Below are 24925 nucleotides of genomic sequence, written 5' to 3' on the forward strand. Positions count from 1 at the left end.
GGTGCACGGGGGGCGCGCTCCCCCCCCCCCCCCCCCCGGAGGAGGGCACCGGCGTCCGGCCCCGCCGCTGCGCGCAGGGAGCGCGCACGGTGCGCGCCGCCCCGCGCCCCCCGCCCGGCGCCGCCCCCGCCGTGGCGGGCGGCTGAAGGCAGAGCGCGGACAGACCCCGCCGCAAAGCCCCCGGCCCACAAAGCGCCGGGCCCCTCCCACGGCACGGTGAGGGACCCCCGCCGGGAGCCGCCCCGCCGCACCGGGAGCCCGGCTGCGAGGCTCGCACGCCTCTGCTTTGAACAATGGGGCCCCGCGCTCCGCCTCCGTGCACAGCAGCCCGTCTGCGTGCCTCGCGGATCGGCCAGCGCTGCTTTGAGGAGCGCAGCCATCGCTGTGCACGCCCGGTGCGGACGGGTTGTCGGCAGCGGTGGCACCGAGCGCGCTGTCAGCCTGTCTCGGCCATTAGGACTCACGCCGCTGAAATGGCCAGGCTGGCTGAGCTCGGCCCCTGGGCACCAGGTTGAACGCTGCTGATGCTTAACGCAAGATTGGAACCCGGGGAAGCCGGGGATTAAATTCACACCTCGCTCAAGGCAAGCCTTTGGAAATGGTGCACAATACAAGCGTGCAAAAGATGGCTTCCCACTTCACGTTTCTATACGAACCGGCATTTTATCATAAATACAACCGAGAAAAAAAACTGAGCGCTGCCTCCTCTTCAAAAAGCACACGTTTAAGAAAACAGACACCTACAATTTATTGCAAGCATTCGTTAACAGCTCTAGGTATGCAACAAACATTCAAAATTGTACAAAGTCTGGCTTTACACCAGCTGCTTCAGAGCATTATGACAGATGAAGCCCACATGTACTTAACCACGCACATTTCAGAAGTTATTTTACAACGAAAAATGAGCAAAATTATCCCAACTATATGTCAGCATCTATATTTTAGTACCGGATTTTGGACAAATGCTGTTGGTAGACTAATGTTCTGAAAATTTTCAAATATACCAAGTCCTGTGATGCACAAAAATAGGTGCGCTTTTTAGAGCATTACTCATAATAGCAAGCCATTACCAAAGCCAGTGCTATAAATGTTTCCGTTTCATATTTAGCTGAAACCCAACTGTCTCTTTGAACATCCCAAACCCATCTGCTGGCAACCTAAAGGAAAGAAAAGATAAAGCCATTTGTGAGATTATATATAGCACAATTTTTATACTTTAAATAACACGTGCATTACATAAATGCTGACATAATTGCATTATGAGAGCCACAAGTAGTAAAAGCAACTGCAAAATGACAGTGAAAATGAACAAATGCTATCTGATATGAAAATATATATTCTTGCTTCACATTAAAGCTCCCACCCCGGTTGACCCAGAAACATCTACACCAAAAACTCAGCTCTGTCATGTTCACTTGTTACCACTTTAGCATACTGTAACAGCATCCCTTCAAACATGACATCGACAGACACCATTTCTGGCAACAAATCCAAGTAAAAAGTGATTGCCACTTCCACCTCTACCAGTATACTTGTGACTATTTACTGGGCTCTCATTTTTTTGGTAAAATTCTTCTGAAAGCTAACGTGTAAATTCACTGCTAAAATAAATATAATCTTCAAGAGAAAAAAAAAAAAAGTTAATTTGGAACATTTCAGTAATCCATCTTTCTCCTACAGCTCTACACCCATATAGTACGAATTAGGAAGCAATGTACTGCACCACAGCTCCAGGAAAAGTGAGTAGATGTAGGACCTTCATAGACTAGCCTCAGACAGAATCCCTTCAAACAGTATTTCACAGAAGCCATTAAGAACAAGGTATGACTTCACCTGAGCAAAACACCAGGTTTTAACACCAGCTGCAGTTCAACTACTACAAGTGTTTTCTAATTCTCAGCAAGAGACCAAAAAGTGTGCTGAAGGCCAAAGAGAGCTTGCGACACATGTAAATTATCACACAACACAGGAAAATTGCAGTCAAATAAATAGTTTTGTTTTGGTTGTACCAAGTTCAGGTCACTGTTGTCCCAGGTGTAGTCCCGGGAGTATCCATTTGGTGGCAGCTCCAGTTAAAACAGTTTCCACTCCTTTCCTTGGCACCTATTCCTTCCCATATCACCCCCTGGCACAACTGCACTGCATTTTACGCTGACATTTGATGACCTAACTGGAGATCAAACGTCTCTAGAAATAGAGGAGGAAAAAAATATTCACTGATGTCATGCAGTTGTACTGGCACAGCACACAGTGGAAATAACCGGTTGATAGAGAAAAACAGCATGGGCTCCTTACCACTGTTACTGAACTCAAAACAAAACAAACAAACAAAAAACAACCTAAACCAAACACACACCTTAACAGGGTTAGTCAGAAACACAGCAGTGCCTTTGTCACCTAGTATACTACTTTCCTATGGAACCTAAAAGCTCCAAGACTACTTCATGTTACATTGCTCCATGTGGTTTAACGCCTAGGAGATAACATACACTTCTAAAAATTACTTTCAATTTGCAAAAGGTATTAAGAATAATTCGTTTGCTCACATGTATGGCTTGACCTGCCTTTTCCACAATTAGCACTGATACCACGTACTTATAACGGTCAAAGCCCATTTCCTTCGTAGCTGTTAATATCTCTTCAGAGATTGAAGCACACAAGGAGGGACTAGAAACTGCATCATATTTGTCTTGTTGAAGTTTATTCTATCAAAAACAATTTTGAAAGATCTTAGTTTTCATCCAGGTAGTTCTTTGCAAGAAACTTTTACAGGTATTTTCATTAGAAAAAATAAGGAGTAGAATAGACTGTAAAATATAGCTGCTCCTCTCAAACAGCAAAAGCTGCACTATTTTTAATATGAAATGCTTTATCTATTTTTTGAAAGTTACAATTACACATATACAGCCAATCTCATTTCAACAAACAGGGATGTATTATTCTCCAGCACTTAGGCTCAGTTCACTGGAAAATAGTTCTACAAATACCTGTTCCATATATTGAAGGCCTGTCCTCAGAATTACAAGAGTTAGTTGTAACTTTTCAAGATATCAGTAGCAGCTACATTTTAACAGATTGTTCTCATTATTTTCTGCTTAATTTTTATGTGTGGCAGTCAGACTGTCAAGGACACCAAGCATATGTTATGCTGGTCAAGTGACATTAATAGAACCAATCAAAGTAGAATTTCACAAATCCAAGATCAGGATCTTTGGATATCCAGATATTTTGGAGGCCAGGGTACTTTGAATACTATAGCTTACTTCGATTAGAAATGGGTAAGAGTTTAAGCTTCAGCTCCATCTGAACAGCACATGCTTAGTGGCTAACTCGCAGAGGGCCTTCTGCACCTTGTGAAACATAGCACATTTATACTACATGTGTGCCAAAACTTAAGTCTGCAAACATTTATGCCTATGTTTTAAGTTCATATTAATGGAACAGCGGAAGTTGCTTAATCTTTGCAAGACAAACTGCTGTTGAAAAAAAAAAAAGTAGAAAATTCATTTAAAAAGTACTATACCGTTAGTATTGCTTGAGCTTTGTCTCTTACTAAATAATCCCGAAATTTATTATATGACTCCAGTCTGTATGTATTAGCATATTTTATCTTTGCCCTACTAGCTCTGAATGGCAGTCGCCTAGTTTTTGTTGAATCACTGAAATATTCTTCTTCCAGGGGAGCTAAAGGTTCAAAAATAGATTGCTTCTGTTTTCCTTTCATCTGTGCAAAAATAATAAGAAATTCTGCATTAGATGTAAATGGCTTAGTGTTTTACAGGCTCTAAATGATACTTTATGGTATATAGTTACGAGGAAAAAAACAGTCTGTTATGAAAAAGCAGAAAAGCTAGAAATTTCACATCTTTTCCTCTGGCTGTTTTGAGACCTTTGCTTTCACTGAAAAAGAGAATGGTGGTTAACTTTTGTTCAATTTTCATTTATTTTCCAATGAAGCCTCAATTAAGTTTGTATTTAATCTCAGTCAAGCAAGTATGCCATACTAGCACTCTGCATTCACTCCATTTTATAGGAAAAAAAAAAAAAATACCAACATGTGCCTGAGACTGTTAATCACAATTTCAAGCTTTTCATTCAAAAATTATACACAAAATCCAAAATATATGCTTGGTTCATTTACTAGGAAATTTTACTTGTCCTCACTGCTGTGATGCTACTAAATAAACGCCTTATGTATTAATGTCTTAATTTGCTCATTAAAAAGAAAAAGATACTTTCATCTGCAAGCTTTGTAATTTTGCTTGAACTTCAAAGCAGAGTAGTAATTCTTTATGTGTCACGAGAACTCTGAAGATCCAAGTTTTCTCCCCATCCAGCTCATGCAATATCATTCTTTTAATACACATAACAAAACTTGGCCTTCTATGAATGCAAGCAGCAAGTCTGATGATGCATACAGATGTCATCACCTGCTGTCCTCCACAGTTGGCTTAAAACACAACTGTAAAACAATAACAAAAGACAGAGACAGAAAAGCACGTGGTACCAATGAGATTGTAACAACTGCTACAGACCGTGGTCTTCAATACCAGCTACCTCCTAACCACATTCCAGTTTTGCTGATTCTTCAGCCCCTTGCTCCACTTTCTTACTACAGAGAAAACTTAGGCCAGAGAAAATCATCAGCTACTTGTCAGAAGAGAGCATGAGGGTGATATAACACCCCAGGGAAAGGCTTACGTTAAAAGGCATAGGGAAAAAAATACATTTGTGGGTAACAGAAAGCTCTAATAATAACTATTTGAAAAGATGCACTACTTTGGGGTTCACAAATCTTTCAGTCAGAGGAGTTTGAGAATAAGGGATGCAATGCAGTCTCTTCCTTATGATATTGCTCATTAGCCATGTTGACACTAGAGATATTACCTACATCTCTCTCCCAGTTCCTCACCGTTAGATAACTCTGCTACAAACTAGTGATGTTGGCAGCCCTAATGCAAATTGGCTGCAGGTGTTTGTTGTTACTATGCCAACAGCACAAGCTCTGAATAGTACTGACACTACACTAAAATGGAAGGAGCAGACAAATTTGCACTGAGGCTGTGGACACTCATTGTCAGAAACTCAGAACTATGAAGGTTAAGCTATGAAAGCTGTAGCGCCTATCTGCTTATCCCTTGTCCTCTAGCAGGAGGGAAAAAAAAAGTGAAAGGAAAAAGGAAAAATCAACTCTGCTATCTGAGCTTACCAGATGAATATCCCAAACCTTTTCAATATAACTGAGTCTGTGAAAATGGTTACAATCTAAACAGCAACTCTTCGCTATTGTGATTGAATATGAGTCACAAGATCTTCAGCCTGTACAATTGCAGACGGAAGAAAATTTGTGCACCCAACTTCAAATGGTGCTATTAGAAGCTTAACTGCTATTAGCAGTGACAAAAGTTTCCATAAACGTTTCTTCATTTGCTAATGAGGTAACCAAAATCCTTATTGATCTCCCTGCACAGTTTTATCATTATGATTGTATTAACCAAGACTTTCAATGGGTTAATAAGTAAATCCACTTCTGTATTTCACCATACAAACACTAGACGGTACGATTTGCTTCTTCATGTGCATTATTAGCGTGGGATTCCAAGTTCTAGCACAGTGTTGGAGGTCGGACTCTTCTCACAGATAACCAGTGACAGGACTAGAGGGAATGGCCTCAAGTTGTGCCAGGGGGAGGTTTAGGTTAGAAATTAGGAGACATTTCTTCTCAGAAAGAGTGGTTAGGCATTGGAACGGGTTGCCCAGGTAGGTGGTGGAGTCACCGTCCCTGGGGGTGTTCAAGGAAAGGTTGGACCTGCTGCTTAGGGACATGGTTTAGTGGCTGACATCGGTAGTAGATCGATGGTTGGGCCAGATGATCTTGAAGGTCATTTCCAACCATAATGATTCTATTCTATGATTCTCAGTGTTGCCGTTACATTTCTATCGAGCCTCTACATCCTTCTGTATAGGCCCTATCGAAGCCAGACAACCTGGTTTCACATGGGCTGTACAGAAGTCAGCTCTCACGGTACTGGACTGTGCCGTGCTGGCTTAACTTTGGGAAGGCAGGAGCTCGTACACCGAGGGATGAGAGCCTCCGCCACTTGGACAAAACACCATTTCTCAACAGGTCGGCTTTAACACCTGCGACAGGGCCACCAAAGCGGTGGCGAAGCGGCCACCCCCGCCAACCCCCCGGGGTGCACGCCGCCGCCGCTACAACCGTTGCCGCCACCTTCACACCCTCCAGCAGCCGGCCCGGCCGCTCTCGCTGGGCAACCGACAGGCTCAGGCGCCGCTCAGCCTTGGGACGCGTCTCCATGGCTCAACGCAGGCCAGGGGCCAGTGATGCCGACCCGCCCTCGCCTCCTTCCCGGCCGGCAGTGTGGGGGCGGGCGGGGCCTTCCCTCGGGGCCCGCAGAGCGCCGTGACGTGGTGCGCGGGGCGGGCAGCAGCGAGGTAATGGCTGCCGGACTGCGGCGGAAGAGGGGGGAGAGGGAAGCGCTACTTCGGTTCTTGGCTCCCCGCCGCCTTATATTCGGGGCACCGGGGGGTTGCCGCGGTCCTCTGGGCTTTGCTCTGTTGCCCGGCCTCTGCTGGAGAAGCCTGGGGCGCCTCGGAGCGACGCGAAAGGCTGAATTTCGTGGTTTGTGAGCGCTTGGGGTTGGTGGGGAACCGCGGGCGGGGTGCTCCCGATGGCAGCTGGTAGCGGGTCCGTGTAGGAGCGGGGGTGTTTGTGGCGTTACCTGTGCAGTTTCGTAGCGATTCCCTAAAGCCTTGAATTCAGAAAATAGGTCTTGTGAGTCTGAATTCATAATTTAAGAGGAAGCAACGTGTTGCGTATGTTTATTTAACGCTAAACCCCTTACATTTTTATTGTCATCCTTTGTTTTTAAGCAATTTCTTAACTTTCTTTTATGCCTCTTCAATGGAGAAACTTTTTTACTAAGTCAGAAATATATTCCTTCCCATTAGTGTGAATGGTTCTAATTTTTGCATATTCTTTCATATTTATGATATATATCTTTCATTCTATCTTTTTGCATATTCAGTATATGCTTCTGAATGAGTCTAAGTTCCCATTTAGACAAAGATGCAGTTAGTATTTATATTTGGATTGTTTTACCATTACTACCAGCTCACACAGAATTTACTTGCTCTTTTCTTGCTGGCAGCAGGAGACTACTGAAGCGCTTGGTTTTGCTTGAAGTAACATCAATTTCTGCACAAAGGTCAGAGATTTTGCAGATCATATGTACAGGCTGTGATCCTTTTTCTTCTGTCTTCAGGCAATCACAGAATGGTTTAGGTGGGGAGGAACCTTAAAGATGACCCAGTTCCAGCCCCCTGCCATGGGCAGGGACACCTCCCACCAGAGCACCATCCAACCTGGCCTTGAGCACTTCGAGTGATGGGGCATCCGTAGCTTCTCTGGGCAGCCTGTGCCAGGGCCTCACCACCCTCTGAGTAAAGAATTTCTTCCTTGTCACTAGCTTGGTAGATGTAACCATTCAGAAATACACCAAACTGGTATATGCAAATAAGAGTAATTCTGTCCCTCCTCCTCCTGACTTTTCTACAAAGTGGCTCTGCTCAGAGAATTCCTTTCATAATATGTATAGATGAAAATTGCATTCCAAAACTTAACCTGTTTACAGATTCTGTATTACTTGTTTACAGATCCTAAATTGCTATCTGTGTATCTGTGCTTACAGGTATCCTTCAATAATAATTTGCTTGTTCTTACATACTTTCTTAATGCAAGAACCTTTTTCGTGTGTTCTAGATGGCACTCCCAGACTCAGTCAGTACTTGTCTTTCTCCACCTGTGCATTACATGATTTGCAAACTTGGATTTGAGAAAAAAGACATCTATGATATTAATTATATTGTGTCTGAAAATGGAGAAGTACATTGGCAAGCCGTTACAGAGCATTTGCATTACCTTGAATCAGGTTGGTGTTTACCTTCTGTAGTAATGATACATAAAGACTGATGTAGAATCTCAGTACAGTTGATAGTACTACTGGCTTAGTCATAACATTTTATTACAGTATAGCATCAGTTTCACTTGCTAGAGTATGTATATTACTTATCTACAAGGAGCTTTAAACATTTCATCCATGTTTATTATTTAGTTATTGCTAACTCCTAAGATTCATGTAATCTGCGCTACATAGGTAGCTCCTCCTTCCTTATTCTGCTCAGTTCACAGCTCCTTGTGTGTTTATGTAGGAGAGAGGCAGAACTGAATCTCTTGCCTCATAATTGGTTTCTTCTATGCTGTTTATATACTTTTTGCAGTAAATTTAAAACACCTGGGAGCCATCAGTAGTCCTACTATTGCTTCAGTTCTTATTTTCCCAAGTTTCACTTCTGTACGTAGTTTGTAATTGTTTGTTAAGCAAAACAAAATATCTGTGTCCTGATGAACTGGCTGATTTTTCGTTTGGCAAACTGTAAGCTTTTAATAATTTCCAGAGATGGTAAAAATGATAGATATATCTGCCTCAAGCAGTATTTTTCAGTGAATCAGAAGAATATATTTTGCTTCAAAATGTCCCACCAAAGAAAAGCAATGATACCACTCTATAAGCACCACATCCCTCTGCATTCTTTAACAGGTGTAAGTGGTGCAATTTGGTCGAGGCTTCTGAGCCTGCAGTAGCTTCCAATTTGGTTGCATAGAATTATTGTACTCTTTCACTAATAGGTTCTTCCCCTTTCAAAGAAGGTAGAACATAATAATCCCCTTTAATTCCATATGTTCTTGCATTAAGTCTTTTTTATTTTGTTTTGGAGAAGGCATTTGATCTTACCTGGTTTCACACTACACTTTTCCGTAGTTCATTTGTGTGCTCTTTTGGACAGTAAATTGTAGTGTATCAGTTGTGTTAAAATAATCTGGATAAAATTGTTTGAGCTAAATATGTACACGGGCTACAGGAGGTTTTACTTCTTATGGTTTTTAAAATATTGGACCTTTGTAGGTTTGGTATTCTAATCACCTTCTGTTTTTCAATTGAAGATCAAAGTGTGGATTATGTCAAAAGTGTACAATCACTTGGACCTATATGTGAATCTGTTAATTTGCACTTTAAATCTCTGACCAAAGAGCAATTTGTAGTTCAGTATGCAGTATGGTTCCGCTGGACAAACTACATGGAGGTATGGAAATGTCTGTTGACAGTTTGTATTTTGACGCGTGATCTCATTGTGGAAGTTCAGTATAAGAATACACAATAGAGATCAATGAACCGAAATGATTAGAATTTGTAACTAGTTGTCCTTCTGTGATACATTGTCACTTCTAATTTTCCTGACTCTATGGTTAGATTTTATATATGCTGCCACAAAAAGAACACCTGGTGCTTTGGGCCTGTTCTAACCTAAGATGGTAGGATTTTCTTTTTCTGTAAAGACTAATAATAGGTGTCTAATATCAAATACTACTGTGTAAAGTTAGTTATAATGTTTCTTTAGATGTGAGCCTATAGATAAGTTGTGATCAAAAATACAAGAGATGGGCTAGGGAAGTAGCCCTCCAGACATCTACAGTTTTATCACCGTGGCATGGTTTTCGTTTTGTAGTTGCATAATGACAATCACAGAGGAATATTTAGGTCATGTTTTTGTGTTCCTTTGACAATTTGATTTCTCCTTCTGAATATTTAATGCAACGTTCTTTGTCTTTTCCCAACAAATCACAGTTATTTCTTGAAGTATTTGATGTTCTACAATATGCACAAGCTACTCAAGTTGCTCTTGGCTTAATGAAGCTAACATCATGCTTGGAGAGAGCTTTGGGTGATGTAAGTGCCACTATGTGTATTCAATTGCAGATTTGGTTTTATAAAATGAGAACGAGCTCTTGGATTTAATTGCACTTTGGAAAACTGAAATTACCCTGTAATGTAGTAGTACACAGTAGCATAGTAACACCTGCAGTTGGACAGATGTTCTTTTCTGGATCCAGTTGTGCTAATGGCAGTGTTCTGGTTCCCCTTCACCTGTGCTGGTAGAGTTGATTGTGTGAATGCACTCACTAATTTCATTTAAAAAAAGGAATGTTTGCTTAATCTGTGTGCATATAGTAGGTCTTTGCTGCTCTGAATTATTTAACTGAAACAGAGCAGCATGCTTTCCACAGATGACCTGATGATGTATTAATTTCTGTGAGGAGAGGCAGGAGCAAACATGGGAGTGGGCTGCTGGAGAACTTTCCTTAACACCCTGATTGTTTTCAGTAGTGAAAATGATTACTGGATAAAATAGTCAAGCTCTGTGTTTGAAATACAAAGAAATATACTGAATTATTTATGCTTTAATTGCTTGTACCTTTTCTTCTTCTTTAATAGGTATATTTACTGATTGGTAAAGATTGTCCCTTCCTTCTAAGAGATTTGCTTGCTTCTGAGCAGCTTGCAGTTGTTTTTGGACAAGATGTAGTAAGTGCATAGTTCTGAAATAAGTAACAACTACAGAGCTGTTTTTTTTTTCCCAGGTTTCCAAACATAACCTTTGCTTGCACTGCAAATTTTGTAATATATTGGGAAAATTTTCATTACGTCAGTGTCACAGAAAATCTGGGAGATATATGGCAAAAAATAGTGAATATTATAATTGTAAATGGTAATGATTTCTAAGGCAAGCCCATATGTTTTTACTTGCTTTTCTACATGAAAAGCCCACATACACAAAATTTCATATATTTGGCAAGGGGTAAGCAAGCCGCAGAGTTGTCTGCCTCTTTTTGAGTTGTACTATTGAAAATACACACTTAATAAGCAGCTTCTAATAAGCTGTGTTTCTCTTCACTGCCACTGTAGTAAAATGGTTTATAACATTTACCATACTACTTTTTTTTTAATAGAGAAAAGTAGTTAGCCCATTCCCATTTACATAAAAATAATAAAACAAAATTCTGATGACATTTACCCTCTTGTGTAAACAAAGTAGATGGTCTTTCTCATACAGTTTTACAAATGTAAATTTTTTGTTAGGACTGAGTATAGGTTGTATCTTGTTAGCCAGTCTAGTAGTTTTATAAGGATTATTTCTGGAATTCTTAGAGGCATGTGGAAAAGTTCAATTCTTATAGTTAAACAGTTTCCCTTTTTGTTTGATAGTGGTCTGGGAATACAACTTTGAATGCAAATTCTGCCTTTTTTATGTAAATTTCTGCTAAATCATTGTGTATTTATGTGATAAGTAAGAGCTAAATTTGATCTTATTTGTTTTCCTGTCATAATTGTCTAGGATGTTTGTAAGTTTTATTCTTTCCTTATTGTATTCTATAGCATGTACAAAAAAGTTAAGATTTCCTTTCAGTACCTTTGGGATTTGCAACTAGTTAGTTGCCATTACTGTGACAAGCTGTGCCCAGTCATTTTGACAGTAGGCATTATAGTTTCTCAATAACTTCTCAAATTTCCTGTCAGGGAAAGACACAAGGTAATAAATAATAGATTTCTTCATGTAGTAATCATTTTGTTTATTAATTAGATGGATGTACTAAGGGTATTCATTGGATCACCGTATGGTCTGAATCTTCGTAATGTTTTGTGGCATGGGTTTGCATCCCCACAAGAAATTCCTGCGAAGTAAGTTAATAAAAAAAAAAAAATTCTTATCAGTCAGATTGACAGTTCCTGAAAAGCAATTAGTAAATTTTAGTATTTTAGTACTGTGTCCTAAGGTCTTTGGCAGTATCCTGACAATTTTCTGCTGCTGCTGTTTTTGGAATTGGATTTCCATAGAATACTTAAGCCATTATGAAACTGGTCAATTTTAGGACCAGTGTGTTTTACTAACAGGAAAACTGAGAAGACTTAAGGTCTTTTGTGAAACACAGTTCCTTGTCTGTTAGGACAGTCAGGAATAACTTGGAACAAAAAGCAGGTTGGAGGAGCAGCAGCAGCAGCCAAGTAGAATACACTGATGCTTTTTTTTTCCTAATTCCACATTTTGTCATGCTTGTAAATGTAGTTAATCATTAAGCACCCCTACTCAAAAGGGATGGGTAGAACAGGTACTGGATCTTCTTTGAAAGAGCAGAAGAAACCTTTGTCCCCAACCCACAAATGTGGATTTTTTTCAATAGATTTGGTTATGTAGACTTTTCTAATATGTTATGGTATTCTCCCTAGATATTGTGCTATGCTGCTTTTTTTAACTGCAGGATTGGGTCAGTTATTACAGACATATCTTCTGAAAACTAAATCTATTTTAGTACATCGACCTTATGTGACCTTCATTACCTTAGAGGAGCTTGTTGCATTTCCAGGCAAGTATTTAACCTTTAGCTGTTTTTTATTGCTTCATTGTCCAAAAGTGCTGTTGAAAATAATGCAGTTTCCGCAGTTCTAAGATTGAATCTTTTAACTAGAATATCATATGCTGTCTTTAGATGAATCAATTGTGCTTGTAGGACCGCTTTTTAATACAAAAGCAATTCTACTCATTATTGAATCAAAAAATACTGTATTCCAAAATAATTGCAGCACACTGAAATGTGTAACATTACTGCTTATGAAGACTTCACCTATATGTTCCAATCTTTTGATGATGAAAACTTATTTTATTTAATAGTCATACAAAATCTTTAATTTTTTCCTGAATCGGGGGTTTCAGGTGCAAAAGTCCCAGCAGGAGTGCTCTGCATATTTCAGGGAAGGTAGTGGTGAAACAGTATGATGCCTCATCTTCAGTACCCTGATGCTTTTCTCAGGGAAGGACCTGAACAGTGTCAGATGAAAATCTCATCACTGTAGTTTCAGACCATATTAGGTGTATTTCCATTGTTTTTAGAGGAACAACAACGTATGAGGAATCCTGGTCTATACGGTGGCCATAGTCTGTGCTATTTAATCAATTTCTCAGTGAAACATCTGTTCACGGAACTGAGAATGGGGCTTTTTGAAACCATATCAAGCTGATAATATTCAAATCATCATGTAGTATAAATCCTGTAGCTGTTGGTGTGCTTCAGAAAAACATCTACAATTAAGTTGTACTTATTTTATGGCTTGTCATGGAATGTGTTTATGATATGATCTTCTAAGTGTCTTTTTTCATTATGTGGTAGCATTGAAGTATAAAGTATTTATTATGCCAAATGTTGGTACAGAAAATCTGATAAAATAGAAACAGTATTTTTAAAATACTATTGTACTGATTCTTAATGAATTAAAGTGATTAAGATATATTATACTTTTTGAAGTATTTGAAGCAGGTGGAGAACATCTCAATAGAAACTGGGGCCAGTTGCTGTGTAATCTTTTAGTCTCAAAAATTGTAGGCATTTTTTACTGTGTTTATGCTGTCACTTTATATTATTAGTAGAAATGCAATCTTATAAACTCAATTTCTGATATTAAATGTATTGTGATTGCTGTTCTACTTGCATAGTTGAAATAAACTGAATAGCTTTTAAGTCTCCCTTTATAAGTGCTAAAGTAATATTTTCAATTAAATGTTAAGAATGAATTAGAAAAATGTAGATTGCATGTAACTTATCAATGTTGTTTTGCTAACTTGCAGATCTTAATCATGAAACACTTTGTGTAGCAGAAGAGCTAGTGCAAGTGTCTAATTTTGTATTTAAATCAATGCTACCATTTTGGATGGCTGCTTTAACAGCTTTCAAGCAAAGCAGGTAATAGTTGATTTGTTTTTTCCCTATTTTTAGTCTTGGTCTGTAGTCTTTAGTCTTTCAATTTCTTTAGTCTTCTCATTTCTAGATATTTACTATTTATAGAATACTAGTCAGCAGCACTTGTGGATTCCAAAGCTTTTTGCTAAATCTGTTGCCTAAAAACATATAATTATGCATTGTAATGATGGTCCCTCAGAAAGTTTGTGGACTTATTAATTTATTTTGTGCCAACTAGAAATATAGAAATATAAACTATGTATTGAAATCTAAGCTGAGGAACTGCTGCAGATGTAGTGAAGGAGAAGAGCTTTAGAAAGTGAATGGAAGTAACTCTTCAGATATTAACATGTTTTAAAAAAATAGTACATTTTTTTCCATCTTCTATGATCCACCTTTTTGTAAGTTAGTGTCATCTCTGAGCTGATTTGAACTAGGTGGTCAGCTTTTGTTGGGCACAGATAGTCATTAAAATTTGTTTATAAGGTCCTCATTACAAAGGAATTTTGGTCTGGTTTGTTTGGCCTGAAAGAATATCTCTAAGATGGCTCTAATTTCCATTTGGATTATATTTATAAGGGAAGAAAAACCCTTTGGGTATCTCTGTTATTTTTTCAGGTATGCTGACTGTGTGATTCTCTTACTTCCTCAGCTGGAAGTTGGACTCAGATTGCTCTTCACTACAACTAATAAATGTCCAAATCGATTGCTAACAGCTGAGGTAAATTTCTGTCTAGTCAATTAAGATTTAGTACTCACAGGATTTGCAGAATAATTATTCTAGAAGCAAGGTGACACTTGCAGTTTTTCCTCCCCAGAAATTCCAAGAAATTGTGGAACATCATTTACAAATTTCCAGTAAAGTTTCATTAACACCTTTTTTTTCCCTTACTAAAAGTGGTCTGAAAAACTACTTGAAGGTTAGTGTTCAAAAACAGTAGTTAAGGGAGGAAAGCAGATCATGTTATGTTTATTAAAAAAAAAAAAAAACCTTGCTAAAAAAATCTGAGTCTTTTTTTTCTTTTGAGTTTTTTTGCTATTCATGCACCTCTGGTATCTCACATATATGAATAAGTATAACTTCAGTATGCCTGTCTATTTTGAAAAATCATATAATTCTTAATATCTTTTGTTCCAGCCTTCTGCTCTCTACACCACTTTTGATGAGGTAATTGTGATTTTATTTTTTTTAAATATGGATCAGTGAAAGAATTCAAGCATGTGCATGTTTCTCATTAGTAAAGATCAGAAAGCACTTTCTTGTTGTGTTGGATAAGGCATTACTTCTAAATTTTTGCAAATAGAAGATAATGGCAGAAAACATACTTTAAATTTGGCACCCCCCAGAAGGTATCAAAATCAATACAAATTTTAATGAAGAGTTTTTGATTTATTCTAAATGCTTTTATTTTTTTATTTCTTCATCTCAAATAAACATATTCTGCCATTTTCCTAGATTCAGCTATTCAAAACAAATACAAATAAGCCTTGCCAGCAGAAGTCCTCAATTTTACAGCCCTTCCGAATTGTCTCAAATAGTCAAATATTTAATCAGTAGCAAATATACACCTTGTTTCTGGAGTGGGAGAAGTATTTGCTTAATATTAGAAAAGCTATTTACTTAGTGTTTTTCCTTTGATTGTTTGGCTTTCAACAATGCATTTATATTCAAATTACTTTTTCTAGATGCTAAAAAAGCATTTGGATAATGAAGAAATCAACCAGCTTCCTTCAGTTCTTGAAGAACCTGCCATGGCAAGTGTTTTGAAAAATTCTTTTTGTGGTTGTTGTAATTTTGTTTGTTTCTCCTTTTTGTTGGTTTTATTTTTGTTTTCTTTCAGAATAATGATATATTTATGATCATTTATTTATTCCACGTAGCTTATTTCAAGCACCAAGAACCAAAAGGTTGTTACTTTTTCCACTGTGAAATATACAAAGTAGTACCTGACATGCTACATTTAATTAGGTTCTAAGATTGTCCTGTATGAAGTACAGATGTCTCAGAGGTGTTTGTTCTAGACTTCTGAAGATCATCTGAGTAGAGCAGGAGAAAAACTGTTGCCACGTGAGGAAAATTAAAACTGTTTTCTGACTTCCTCTGGGGCACATGTAATACTAGGTGGGCAGATGGCATAAGAACATAGCTGCAAACCTACCAGAGAACATTCTGCATATTGTAACCCAAACGTAACAGTGAACATGAAAACTAGAGGTGTTGAATTTAGAGACTTCTGAGACTGCAAGAAAGACATGAGTTTATTGCACTGAGAGTCAGAGGCTTTGTAGGAATTGGGACACAAATTTAAAGGAAATTTGTTGTTACCCTTCATGAAATAACTTGTATGTTAATTTTGAATTTCCTGAGAAGGTAGCAAGATGGACTAGTTGCCCTTTTGTTATGAGCATGGTGTGCATTGTTTTCTCTAAACATCTAAACGCCTTTTTTCCTATAGACACAGTCACATATTTATTTTTCAGATGATATTCTGTACACTCACCACCATTGGTGTGAATTTCCACAGGAATTTCTTTGGGATTTCTTGAACCACCAGGAGGGTCCACGTATAAGAGATCATTTAAGCCATGGAGAGATCAATCTAAAAACATTTCCTAGAGAATTGGCTAATCAGATAGTTGCATTTGCAATTACACTTCTCTGTAGATTCTCAGATGAAGACACAGTTGCTTTTAAGGTAGGGATCAATATTATGCTGTCAGAAGAATTTTCAGTTCTTTTGGGTGCCGAATGTATTTTTAGATAGTGTCATGACTACGTATTTCTTTACAGCAGCTTTTCATGGAAATAAAGTGTTCCTCCAAGTAAAAAACTGTGCAAGTATGTTTTTCTAGTGTTGTAGTAAAGTAAGTACAGAAAGTTTTCTGGAATAAGTCGTCTTACTGTATCTTAATTTGATTAACTATTCCTTATTTAGATAGTTGATCCATAGATTATAGTGATAGTACTATATATGATTTGTCAAATTATATCGATACTTAGCCTGTTTATCAGCTGTATTGTTGGAAAGGTATATAGAACAACTGTAGCTCAGCCATTGAGGTATGTAATGCTTGAGATTTTCTTTCTCTCTGAGACAGTATAAATCATGTTTCAGAAGTGGAGATGCAATTTGTGTCCACACTCTATATTGTGAATTTGTATATACCTTTTGTCTAGCAATACATGTTCCTTAACATTAGCAATTATTACATTCACTGTCACAAATTTCCTGTTCATATTTGGCATTACTTCCTTCAATATGAAACAAAAACCTTTGAGACAAATCTTCCATTTATAATTTGGATCTCTTTTTAGTTTCTCAAGATTTGCATGCTGCTGCATTGAGAGTTCATGGTTACTTTTCTCTCAGCTGCAGTCAGGTTTCATTGTTGAAATATGCCAAAGAAATCAAGCTTTAAAAACTCATTGTGCTGATTATTGCTTTAATCCCTCAGACATTTGAAATTAATTGACTTCAGTAGTGTAGGTAGCTTGCATAAAGTAAAGCATAAGTTTTAGTCTGCATCCAGTTAGGACAGTTTGAAGAAAATGTTGTATTTTGTCTGCTGACTGTCAACTGTTGATTTTGTAATCAGGAACACATGATCATAAAACCACTGATGAATTGTGCAAGTTGCTACCGTTCTCGATTTCATCCAATTTCCCGACTCAAGAAACAGGTAAATGCTTACAGTCGAAAGCATTTTAGTCCATAAAATTTTGAATCCTTAAAATTAGTCTTAATTATTGTCTTCATGCTTTGATTACCCTAACATAAACCTTAACAATTTGTGTCAGTTTATACAATTATGACTACTGAACTGATTACCAATTGTTGCAGTTTTTTTTCTAAAATAGCCACTAAGAAAAATAAAATGTTATCTGTCAAAGATAGTACTTTACATACAATTTTTCATGGTACATTTTTGAATCTTAGGTGCTGGAATGTGTGAAGAGCATTCACTTATGGCCTGAATTACCAACAGTGCCTGAGGAACATGTTCAAGCAGTTAAAGGGTACGTATATGCTGTTTATAAAAAAAAAAAAAAAAAAAGTAGTTCTCAAAATCATTATGAACAATAGGATTTGAGATGAAAAGTGTCTCAAAATTCTTTACTAGTAAGGTGACAGACACCAAAGAGGTTGTGGAAAGAGCCCTTTGTTTTTCTTTTTAAATTAATCTGTGCTATACATATTTGTAACGCAAATACGGTGTAAAAACTACAAGCAATGCACTAACTAGAAGGCAATGAGGAACCATTTGAAAGCAACACAAAGGTGTTAGTGACTCCCTGTTCTGTTTCTGAAGAGATACTGAAGGAGCTGTTAGGAAATTAAACTAGAAATTAAGCCCATCACAGCAAAAACAAAAAGATGTCTCACCAGATGTAAAACAGAAAAGAATTGCTTATTCTGAAAAGGGCTTGGTAACTAAATTAATGGAAGACTTTACACAAGATATTAAATAGGAAATTACACTGATTTAGATCTGACAGGTGAAAATGGAATGCACCAGGCACATACATATTCAGTATGCTTCACAATTTTAATGAATAAGCAGAAAATTAAGAGGAGTTTGAGAGTACTGAGACTGAGAAAAGGCTGATTTTAATTGGAGAAGGAAAGTTATACTTAAAGGGAAAACCAAGACAGTAGAAAGAGGGGTTATCAAATACATTGCTATCCAAAATATCTACATCTGAATCTATGCCATTTAGACAAATGACCACTATACAATGTTGTCATCTCAATCTTACTTTTTTTAATGTTTTATTTTTTTAAGGTTAGAAGGAAATACTGAAACTAGTTCTTTAATTTTGAAGATGGCTGAAATCCTCTGTCAATTACAGCAATATTTGCCCCAGGATTGCTGTAGTCCAGATGATCCTATCAATAGTGTTGTAACAGAGAGGTAAGTTTGTTTTCCTGGTTCCCACTGTCAACTTCTGCACGTAGCTCAGCACGAGAACTCTCAAACCTAAGTTACTCATTTCCCTGTTTTCAGAACAGTACTTGAAATATTGCGTGTATTTTTCCAATATTGCTGCTGCAACAATGAGACATTGTAGATCTGGGTCTTTATTTAGATTTAGTTTAGAATTCAGCATTGGAAGAAAAAATCAGACTGGGGAAGCAATATATGTAAATATGTATGTGCTGACTAGATTAAGTTGGCTTTAATCTAAAACTGCATCAGAAATTTTGTTTTAATGTTTGATGTCATAGCTATGCATGGCATTTAAAAATAGTAATATGTCACTACATAATTCTTTTCTTATGTGTTTTAGTAACAAGATTCTGAAATAGAAAATACATTGTTACACTTTTCAGACTTTAGAGGTATATGGGTAGGTCCAGTTAAAACTGACATGGAATAATGATCAAAACAACTTGTCTTTTAATGGGCCTGTTGTACTCTGAAGAGGTTCATGACTAAATAAACATGATGGAACAAAGTGCTCCTAATCAAACCTATTGGGTATGGGCAGGATAAGGCAAAGAGGATGGTATCCGTTGCTTTAAATATATAGACTGTGTGCCTTCCATTTTCTATTCATCAACTTGCATTGTTCTAATTTATTAAAAAGCAGCCCAATTGCTAAACTGGTAAACCATTTTAAGAGTTTTCTGCTTTTATCAGTTTTACTCATTAATGTTTTGCTGAGAGATAATTTTGGTGTGAAGGAGATTAAGAAACAGTTCTGTAAGAACAGTGTTTAAAGTGAAATGTGACACATTATGTTTGTAGATCAGAAAAGGACAGGAGAAAGGTATTTGGTCACCCTAACAATTCATAATCTGGTGCAGTTGATTAAAACAATGGCTGCACCACCTTTATATTAAGAAGTGTTAAGTCTGCTGTTTGTTCTGCCTGTAAGAAAGACAATACACTAGTGGGAGTATTAGTTAATACCATTTGTCTGAGTAAGTTTTGTTATGATAAATGATAATTCATTGTGAATTGAAGTATAGTGGGAGGCTCCAACCACAGCAATGCTCTGATTTGGTATATTCAGTGTATCATTTCAGCTAGACGTTCTTGTTTATTGTCATTGTATTTCTTTGATTTGAAGTGGGAAACACATTCATCACCAGTAATTTTTCAATTGTATTTAGTAAAGCGATAGAGTACACAGAGTGTATAAAGATCTTTTTTCGGTCATGAGGTAGGAGTAATTAGTTTTCTAAGTTAAAACATTGCAAATCTAACCATACCAAATATGAAATATATTTCATGTTAGATGCGTCTAGCAAAAGATTGAAATTAACAATTACTTCCTCTTTTGGAGGCTGTTGGTAAAACTTTGTGATAAACACATTTGCACACTCTATTCTCCACGACCTGTTCTGGAAGTATTAGTGGTACTCCGTAAAATATGCACACAGTGCCATCAAGTGTCAGAACAAGTTATTACCAGCACTGAGTTGAGATATAAACAGTGGATGAAAAAGACGCTACGTTCTCGCCAAAGGCATAACTATGTACGAATGTTAAACAGGTTGGTTGATGTTTTTTCTTTAGTTTGTGGCTATGTTTATGGTGCTGTGGTATAGTGGCTGCATGCTGCTGTTGCTAGCTTCCAGTGTTTTGTTTTACAAGTTTAAAATACGCAGTGTTTATGTTCTCATTAAAAATTTCAGAGTTAAGTGTCAACACAGGTTTATGTTATGTAGTAATATTGAAATAACAGAAAATCTCAAATTGGAGACCAATTTAATATTGTTGTTTTTTTTAGCACTGCTAGACTACTACACTGTAAATTATAAGCTTTCAAATAAAAGTATCATTTAAATGTTAGATTATATATATATATATATATTTCCTGCTTTTCCTATTTAAGCATAAAAATGCCATTCGAGTTTTACCTGAATGCAATATGTTAAATTGATTTCAAGACTCTACCTACTTTAGTTCTTCTGCTTTTTATCATGGCTGGGTCAGCATCTTTTAGATAGAAGAGAGATTTTTAGGATTCCATTAATTTTGTTCCCATTCACAAGTGTTTTTCAAGGATTTACGAATCTACTTTAAAAACTGGGAAAACTGTGAGCATGATTTTCTTGGCCAGGTTGTATTCCTCAAAACGTTAAAACACGTTATTTAAGAAACAGTGTAAACTGACAATGTGTATTTGTAATTCAGTTGATCTCCGTTTTATTATCTGTGGGGTAGTGGGTTCTGGTGAGGTTTTCTCTGGAGTCTTAATTATATGTATTTCTCTTATATTCCTCTTCTGAGGTTTCATAATTCATAGTCTGTATAGTTTTGATACTTGGCCTGTTTTTGTCTGACTTTTGTAGTCTCTTTTTGTACTATTAAATATCCAACTATTTAGGATGGATCCAGAAGTCTAAGGAATTTTTTATATTAGTGATTTCAATTTAATTTGGATTTAGTTTGTTTATAATTAAATACTTTTCCTTATTTCTAGTATTAAGTTTTTGTCTCCGGTGTTGCGGCTCATCTTACTGTTGATTACTCTGGAAGTAGTCAATGTCCATTTGATTTGTAAGAAGACTCCTTTTGATTATCAGCAGTATCTAAAGTGAGTATATATAACTTATATTGTGATAATTGGGAGTTACGCGCACTCTTTTTGTGGCCATTTGAATAAATTTGATCTGTAATGTAAATCCTGTAAAGAAGAAAAAAAGGAATAGCATGACTTATTGCAGAAGAATTATCATCCTTCTTTCTATCATTAGTCATCAGTTATGTTATACAATGTTCACTAAGGACTAAAATAACTTAGTTGAAAATATGTGGTTCAGTTATTCACATTTTTAATTATTAGACTCCTCCTTAGTATAAACAGAGAATGATCACAGTGAAAAATTTAGTATATAAAAGCTGTATTTAATATGTTAGTAATTTTACTCCTCATGTGTCAGTTAACAGACGATCGTATTCTGAAACATCTGACAGAAAAGAAAAGCACTATGGGGAAAATTGTATTACACATTATATGACTGCATTCTTTCTCTGTCACTGTTTAATTGCAGTTCTGAAAATCATTGCTTCTAGCAGTGAGAATGAACAAGTGCATTTCTTTCAGAAGTAGAAGAAAGTAGCAACTTTTAAGTCAGGCACTGAGAGCTTTTTATTTTTAAGTCCTTTAATGAGTTTTTCTTCTGTTTTTATTTCTCATAGGTTTTTGAAGTCAGTCTTGCAGTATACTGAGAACTTGGTGACATACACAAGCCCAGAGAAAAACAAGTGGGATGAAACTGAAGAGCTTACAAATAAGGCTTTGATAAAAATAAGGGAATTCAGTGACAGAAAGCTAACGTTAATTCAGTCAGCTACATAAATTAAATAGTTTTAAGGTTATTAGGATATTGTTATATCTTAAGAGTTTTGAAGTCCTCAAACTTGATGAGTCTAAGGTTTAAAAGCAAACTTCATCAGTCATTGTAAAATTTTGGATGCAAAATGTATTGTTTTTATTAGAAGACTGTTGAGACTGGAGTTCAATAATCAAGCTTCTGAAGAATGAGCTGTTTGCCAAATCCATTGAAAAGGATTGACTGCGAGTCCATTCAGGATGATGCAAGTTCTACTTTAAGTATATTATGTTTTGTAGCTTGATTTTTTTTATATAAAAAGTTTTTTATTATACTGAAAGCACCTAAGAAAAGAGCATGAATAAAAGCTCTGGAAAAAAAAATCAAATCCCTAAAGATTTATTGTATGTGTTGATGAAATACACTGGAAATAGTTTCAAGTGCTGTGATCAACAGATTAAGAAACAATGAATAGTACAACATTTAAGGTAAAGTAATGCTCATTGACAGCTATAATTGTTTTTATTAGTTCAAAACAGCCAGGTCATGCATGATGTGTGTCATTTGTTTAATTTATCTGCTCATTCCCAATACATATCTAGTTAGTAAGTTAACTGCATGTAAATTAAATATGAACTCTAAAGTGTACACAATCACAGACATGTATTTACTATGGTTCAAAAAGTTATCTTTGTGTTGCATACAAGATTCCTTTGAATATATCTATATTTTTTTCAAAATACTTTCTCCCATATTCTTGTCTGCAAAGACTAGAATTTCAAAGGAATGCATCAAGTTAAGAATGGATTCACAGAAGACAACCAATCTCTATCCATTTCTTTCTCCTATGGAGAGCAAAACCAGAGGGTAATGTCTGGAGATCGTTTGATTATACAAACGATTAGAGATTCAAGTTACATTTTAATAAGATTCTTTGACTGGAAATCACAGTGAGAGAATCACTAGTTCAGTGAGGGGGGTAGATATAAAGTAAAATCATGTTGCTTCCTTTATGCTACCCTTTCAATATATTAGTTGTAATTTTGTAATTTAACTATGTCACTTTCCAAGGTTTTTTAGTTATCCTAAAAGTAAAGGATATGAAGAAGTGGGAATTAGAGAAAAAAGGATTTAAACTAGGAATTAATTGAATGCAATCTTTGAGCCACAGTATAAAATTTCAGCTTTTTTAACAGCTGAAGTGGCAAATTTAATTATATTTGGAAGATGCATTTTCTATCTGACTTTGCTCAGAAGTGTTAACTTCTGCTAGGCGTAGCTTGGTAGTTACTTTTATGACACTTGCTTTGATGGTGGTAAGTGTTGTAAGGCAAAAAAATATTAAAGCTTTGCCTATTTGTTGAGGAAAGATTAAGAAATTAAAACTCCTAGTGTTTTAAAACTACATAAATAGATGACATACTTTCTCCGTGTTGAAAATATGTTCTTGTACTGAAAAGCACCTTACAGACCGTGTGTATTTTCAACAACATAAAAGTTCTCCTTTTCTTCCTATATTTAAACTTCATTAAAATGATATTGCACACTATTCTCTTCATCTGTGTTTACCTAAGGAGGAGAGCATTGACAGTTTCTCATTTACTAATTAATGCCACAGATGTGTTTTGCTGCTTTAAGTCTGCAGTAAGAAACATGATGGACTTCTGGCAATTTTGTTTTTCCTACCTCTGAAGCTCCCTGATGGGAACATTGCTACCGTCTATTGGTTAGACAAATCTGGAACAGACTAGGACAATCCAATTAATTCTGTCTTGATGCTGTTATTTCTTAGACATTTGCAGTAGAGCTGCATGCAAGGCTTATGGTTTCTTCCTGTTGTTACAAGACTTACAGAATAGAGTTGCAGAATAAGTTTATATTCTACAATGCACCTAGGAGAGCAAATGGCGAGAGACATGATAAAATCATTGGTTTTGTCCTTTATCAGTTACTTGAAATGACTTCTCTGCTCCAGTTGTTATCTTTGCCATCTGTTTGGAATCACGTGGAGTTTTAAGATACAGTAGGTTCAGAGTCAGGACTCCCAGTATTCCCAAGAATAAAAGATGTTTGGAATAACCAAAAGTATCTAGTGGGTACATGCATGAGTAAAGCTGACAAAACACTTGATGTTTAAATGCAAGTGTTCTGATTTTCTGTTGTCCTAAACATAATTCTGGGACTGAGCTGTCCAAAACTGTGCAGTCTCCTGTTAAATGTATAAGTATTTGCTCAGTCTTTTTAAAAATGTTTTCGTTCTTGAAATTTCAAATGTCTAGAAGAGTAGAAAATGTCTTCTTGCAAGCGTGGCATTTTATCCAAGTATTACTTTTGCCACTTTTATTTCTTGGCCCTGCTCCCTGAGGTCTGCATTTTCCTGAAGGTAGTACAGTGAAGGCGAATAGACATAGGTGCAGAATCTGTAAAGTAGTCTGAGGAAGGTAGTTGAAATACTTTGTTTAAAAAGGATCTCTGAAACCTGGGTAATACTAATGAGGGAGTGAGAATTCTTCAGTTAGTTCTTCCAAGTTCAATAAGTCAACTTGTATTTGTGTGTGTATATATGCATATACATATATTCTATAATGTGTCCACACAGATACATATAAAAAAAAAAGCTGTTTGCTTCTATTACTTCCTGAACTTACAAGCTAATGTTAAGCATTCTAACTCAAAAAAAAAAAAAAAAATTACAGAAATTTTGAAAACATTGAAGAAAATCAGGCATCCATCCTGGCTAAATCAGTGGAATTCATAGAATCATAGAACGGTTTGGGTTGGAAGGGACCTTAAACACCTTAAACTACTAGGTTGCCCAAAGCGCCCATCCAACCTGGCCTTGAACACCTCCACGGATATTGAAGTGTTCACCACCACCCAGAACTTATCTGGGCAACCTGTTCCAGTGCCTCACCACCTTAGGAGTGAAGAACATCCTCCTAACCTCTAATCTAAATCTCCCCTCGCTTAGTTTAAAACAATTCAC

At 36.7% G+C, this 24925-nt stretch overlaps 2 protein-coding genes across 11 annotated transcripts; one reads left to right on the forward strand and one right to left on the reverse strand.

Moving 5' to 3' along the window:
• Positions 1–723: 723 nt before the first annotated feature.
• On the reverse strand, positions 724–6330 carry DYNLT2 (dynein light chain Tctex-type 2). The gene is made up of 4 exons (XM_035539021.2): positions 6233–6330; positions 3524–3724; positions 2547–2705; positions 724–1157 (listed from the first exon to the last, which is right to left on the reverse strand). The coding sequence occupies exons 1-4, from the start codon at positions 6317–6319 to the stop codon at positions 1047–1049; spliced, it is 558 nt and encodes a 185-aa protein (XP_035394914.2). The 5' UTR covers positions 6320–6330; the 3' UTR covers positions 724–1046.
• Positions 6331–6423: 93 nt separating this feature from the next.
• On the forward strand, positions 6424–24612 carry ERMARD (ER membrane associated RNA degradation). 10 transcript variants are annotated; one of them, XM_050709370.1, is made up of 19 exons: positions 6424–6456; positions 7176–7229; positions 7784–7952; positions 9026–9165; positions 9708–9809; positions 10356–10445; positions 11503–11600; positions 12147–12283; positions 13540–13654; positions 14270–14372; positions 14790–14819; positions 15338–15406; positions 16177–16347; positions 17249–17332; positions 17590–17669; positions 18437–18565; positions 19944–20153; positions 21087–21200; positions 21806–24612. In XM_050709370.1, exons 3-19 carry the CDS (start codon positions 7784–7786, stop codon positions 21963–21965), a joined length of 2001 nt encoding a protein of 666 aa, XP_050565327.1. In that variant the 5' UTR covers positions 6424–6456; positions 7176–7229; the 3' UTR covers positions 21966–24612. The 10 variants fall into 10 exon arrangements, with proteins under 10 accessions (XP_050565327.1, XP_050565328.1, XP_035394918.1 ...); XM_050709371.1 differs by having other exon boundaries at positions 6442–6456; positions 7173–7229; positions 21806–23834; XM_035539024.2 differs by lacking the exon at positions 6424–6456 and adding an exon at positions 6457–6643 and having other exon boundaries at positions 21806–23834.
• Positions 24613–24925: the final 313 nt, after the last annotated feature.

Source organism: Cygnus atratus, chromosome 3 (assembly GCF_013377495.2).
Source record: "Cygnus atratus isolate AKBS03 ecotype Queensland, Australia chromosome 3, CAtr_DNAZoo_HiC_assembly, whole genome shotgun sequence".
NCBI classification, from domain to species: domain Eukaryota; kingdom Metazoa; phylum Chordata; class Aves; order Anseriformes; family Anatidae; genus Cygnus; species Cygnus atratus.

What these genes read in the sequence shown, in the direction of transcription:
- DYNLT2 (XM_035539021.2), bottom strand. Translation starts at nt 6,319, where the DNA reads ATGGAGACGCGTCCCAAGGCTGAGCGGCGCCTGAGCCTGTCGGTTGCC. An exon ending in GGCTGCTGGAGGGTGTGAAG is followed by an intron (nt 3,725 to 6,232) that starts GTGGCGGCAACG and finishes ATTTTTGCACAG; the next exon opens with ATGAAAGGAAAACAGAAGCA. An exon ending in AGGCAGGTCAAGCCATACAT is followed by an intron (nt 1,158 to 2,546) that starts GTGAGCAAACGA and finishes TCTTTCCTTTAG; the next exon opens with GTTGCCAGCAGATGGGTTTG.
- ERMARD (XM_050709370.1), top strand. Translation starts at nt 7,784, where the DNA reads ATGGCACTCCCAGACTCAGTCAGTACTTGTCTTTCTCCACCTGTGCAT. An exon ending in ATCGATTGCTAACAGCTGAG is followed by an intron (nt 14,373 to 14,789) that starts GTAAATTTCTGT and finishes CTTTTGTTCCAG; the next exon opens with CCTTCTGCTCTCTACACCAC. An exon ending in AATAGTGTTGTAACAGAGAG is followed by an intron (nt 18,566 to 19,943) that starts GTAAGTTTGTTT and finishes CCTCTTTTGGAG; the next exon opens with GCTGTTGGTAAAACTTTGTG.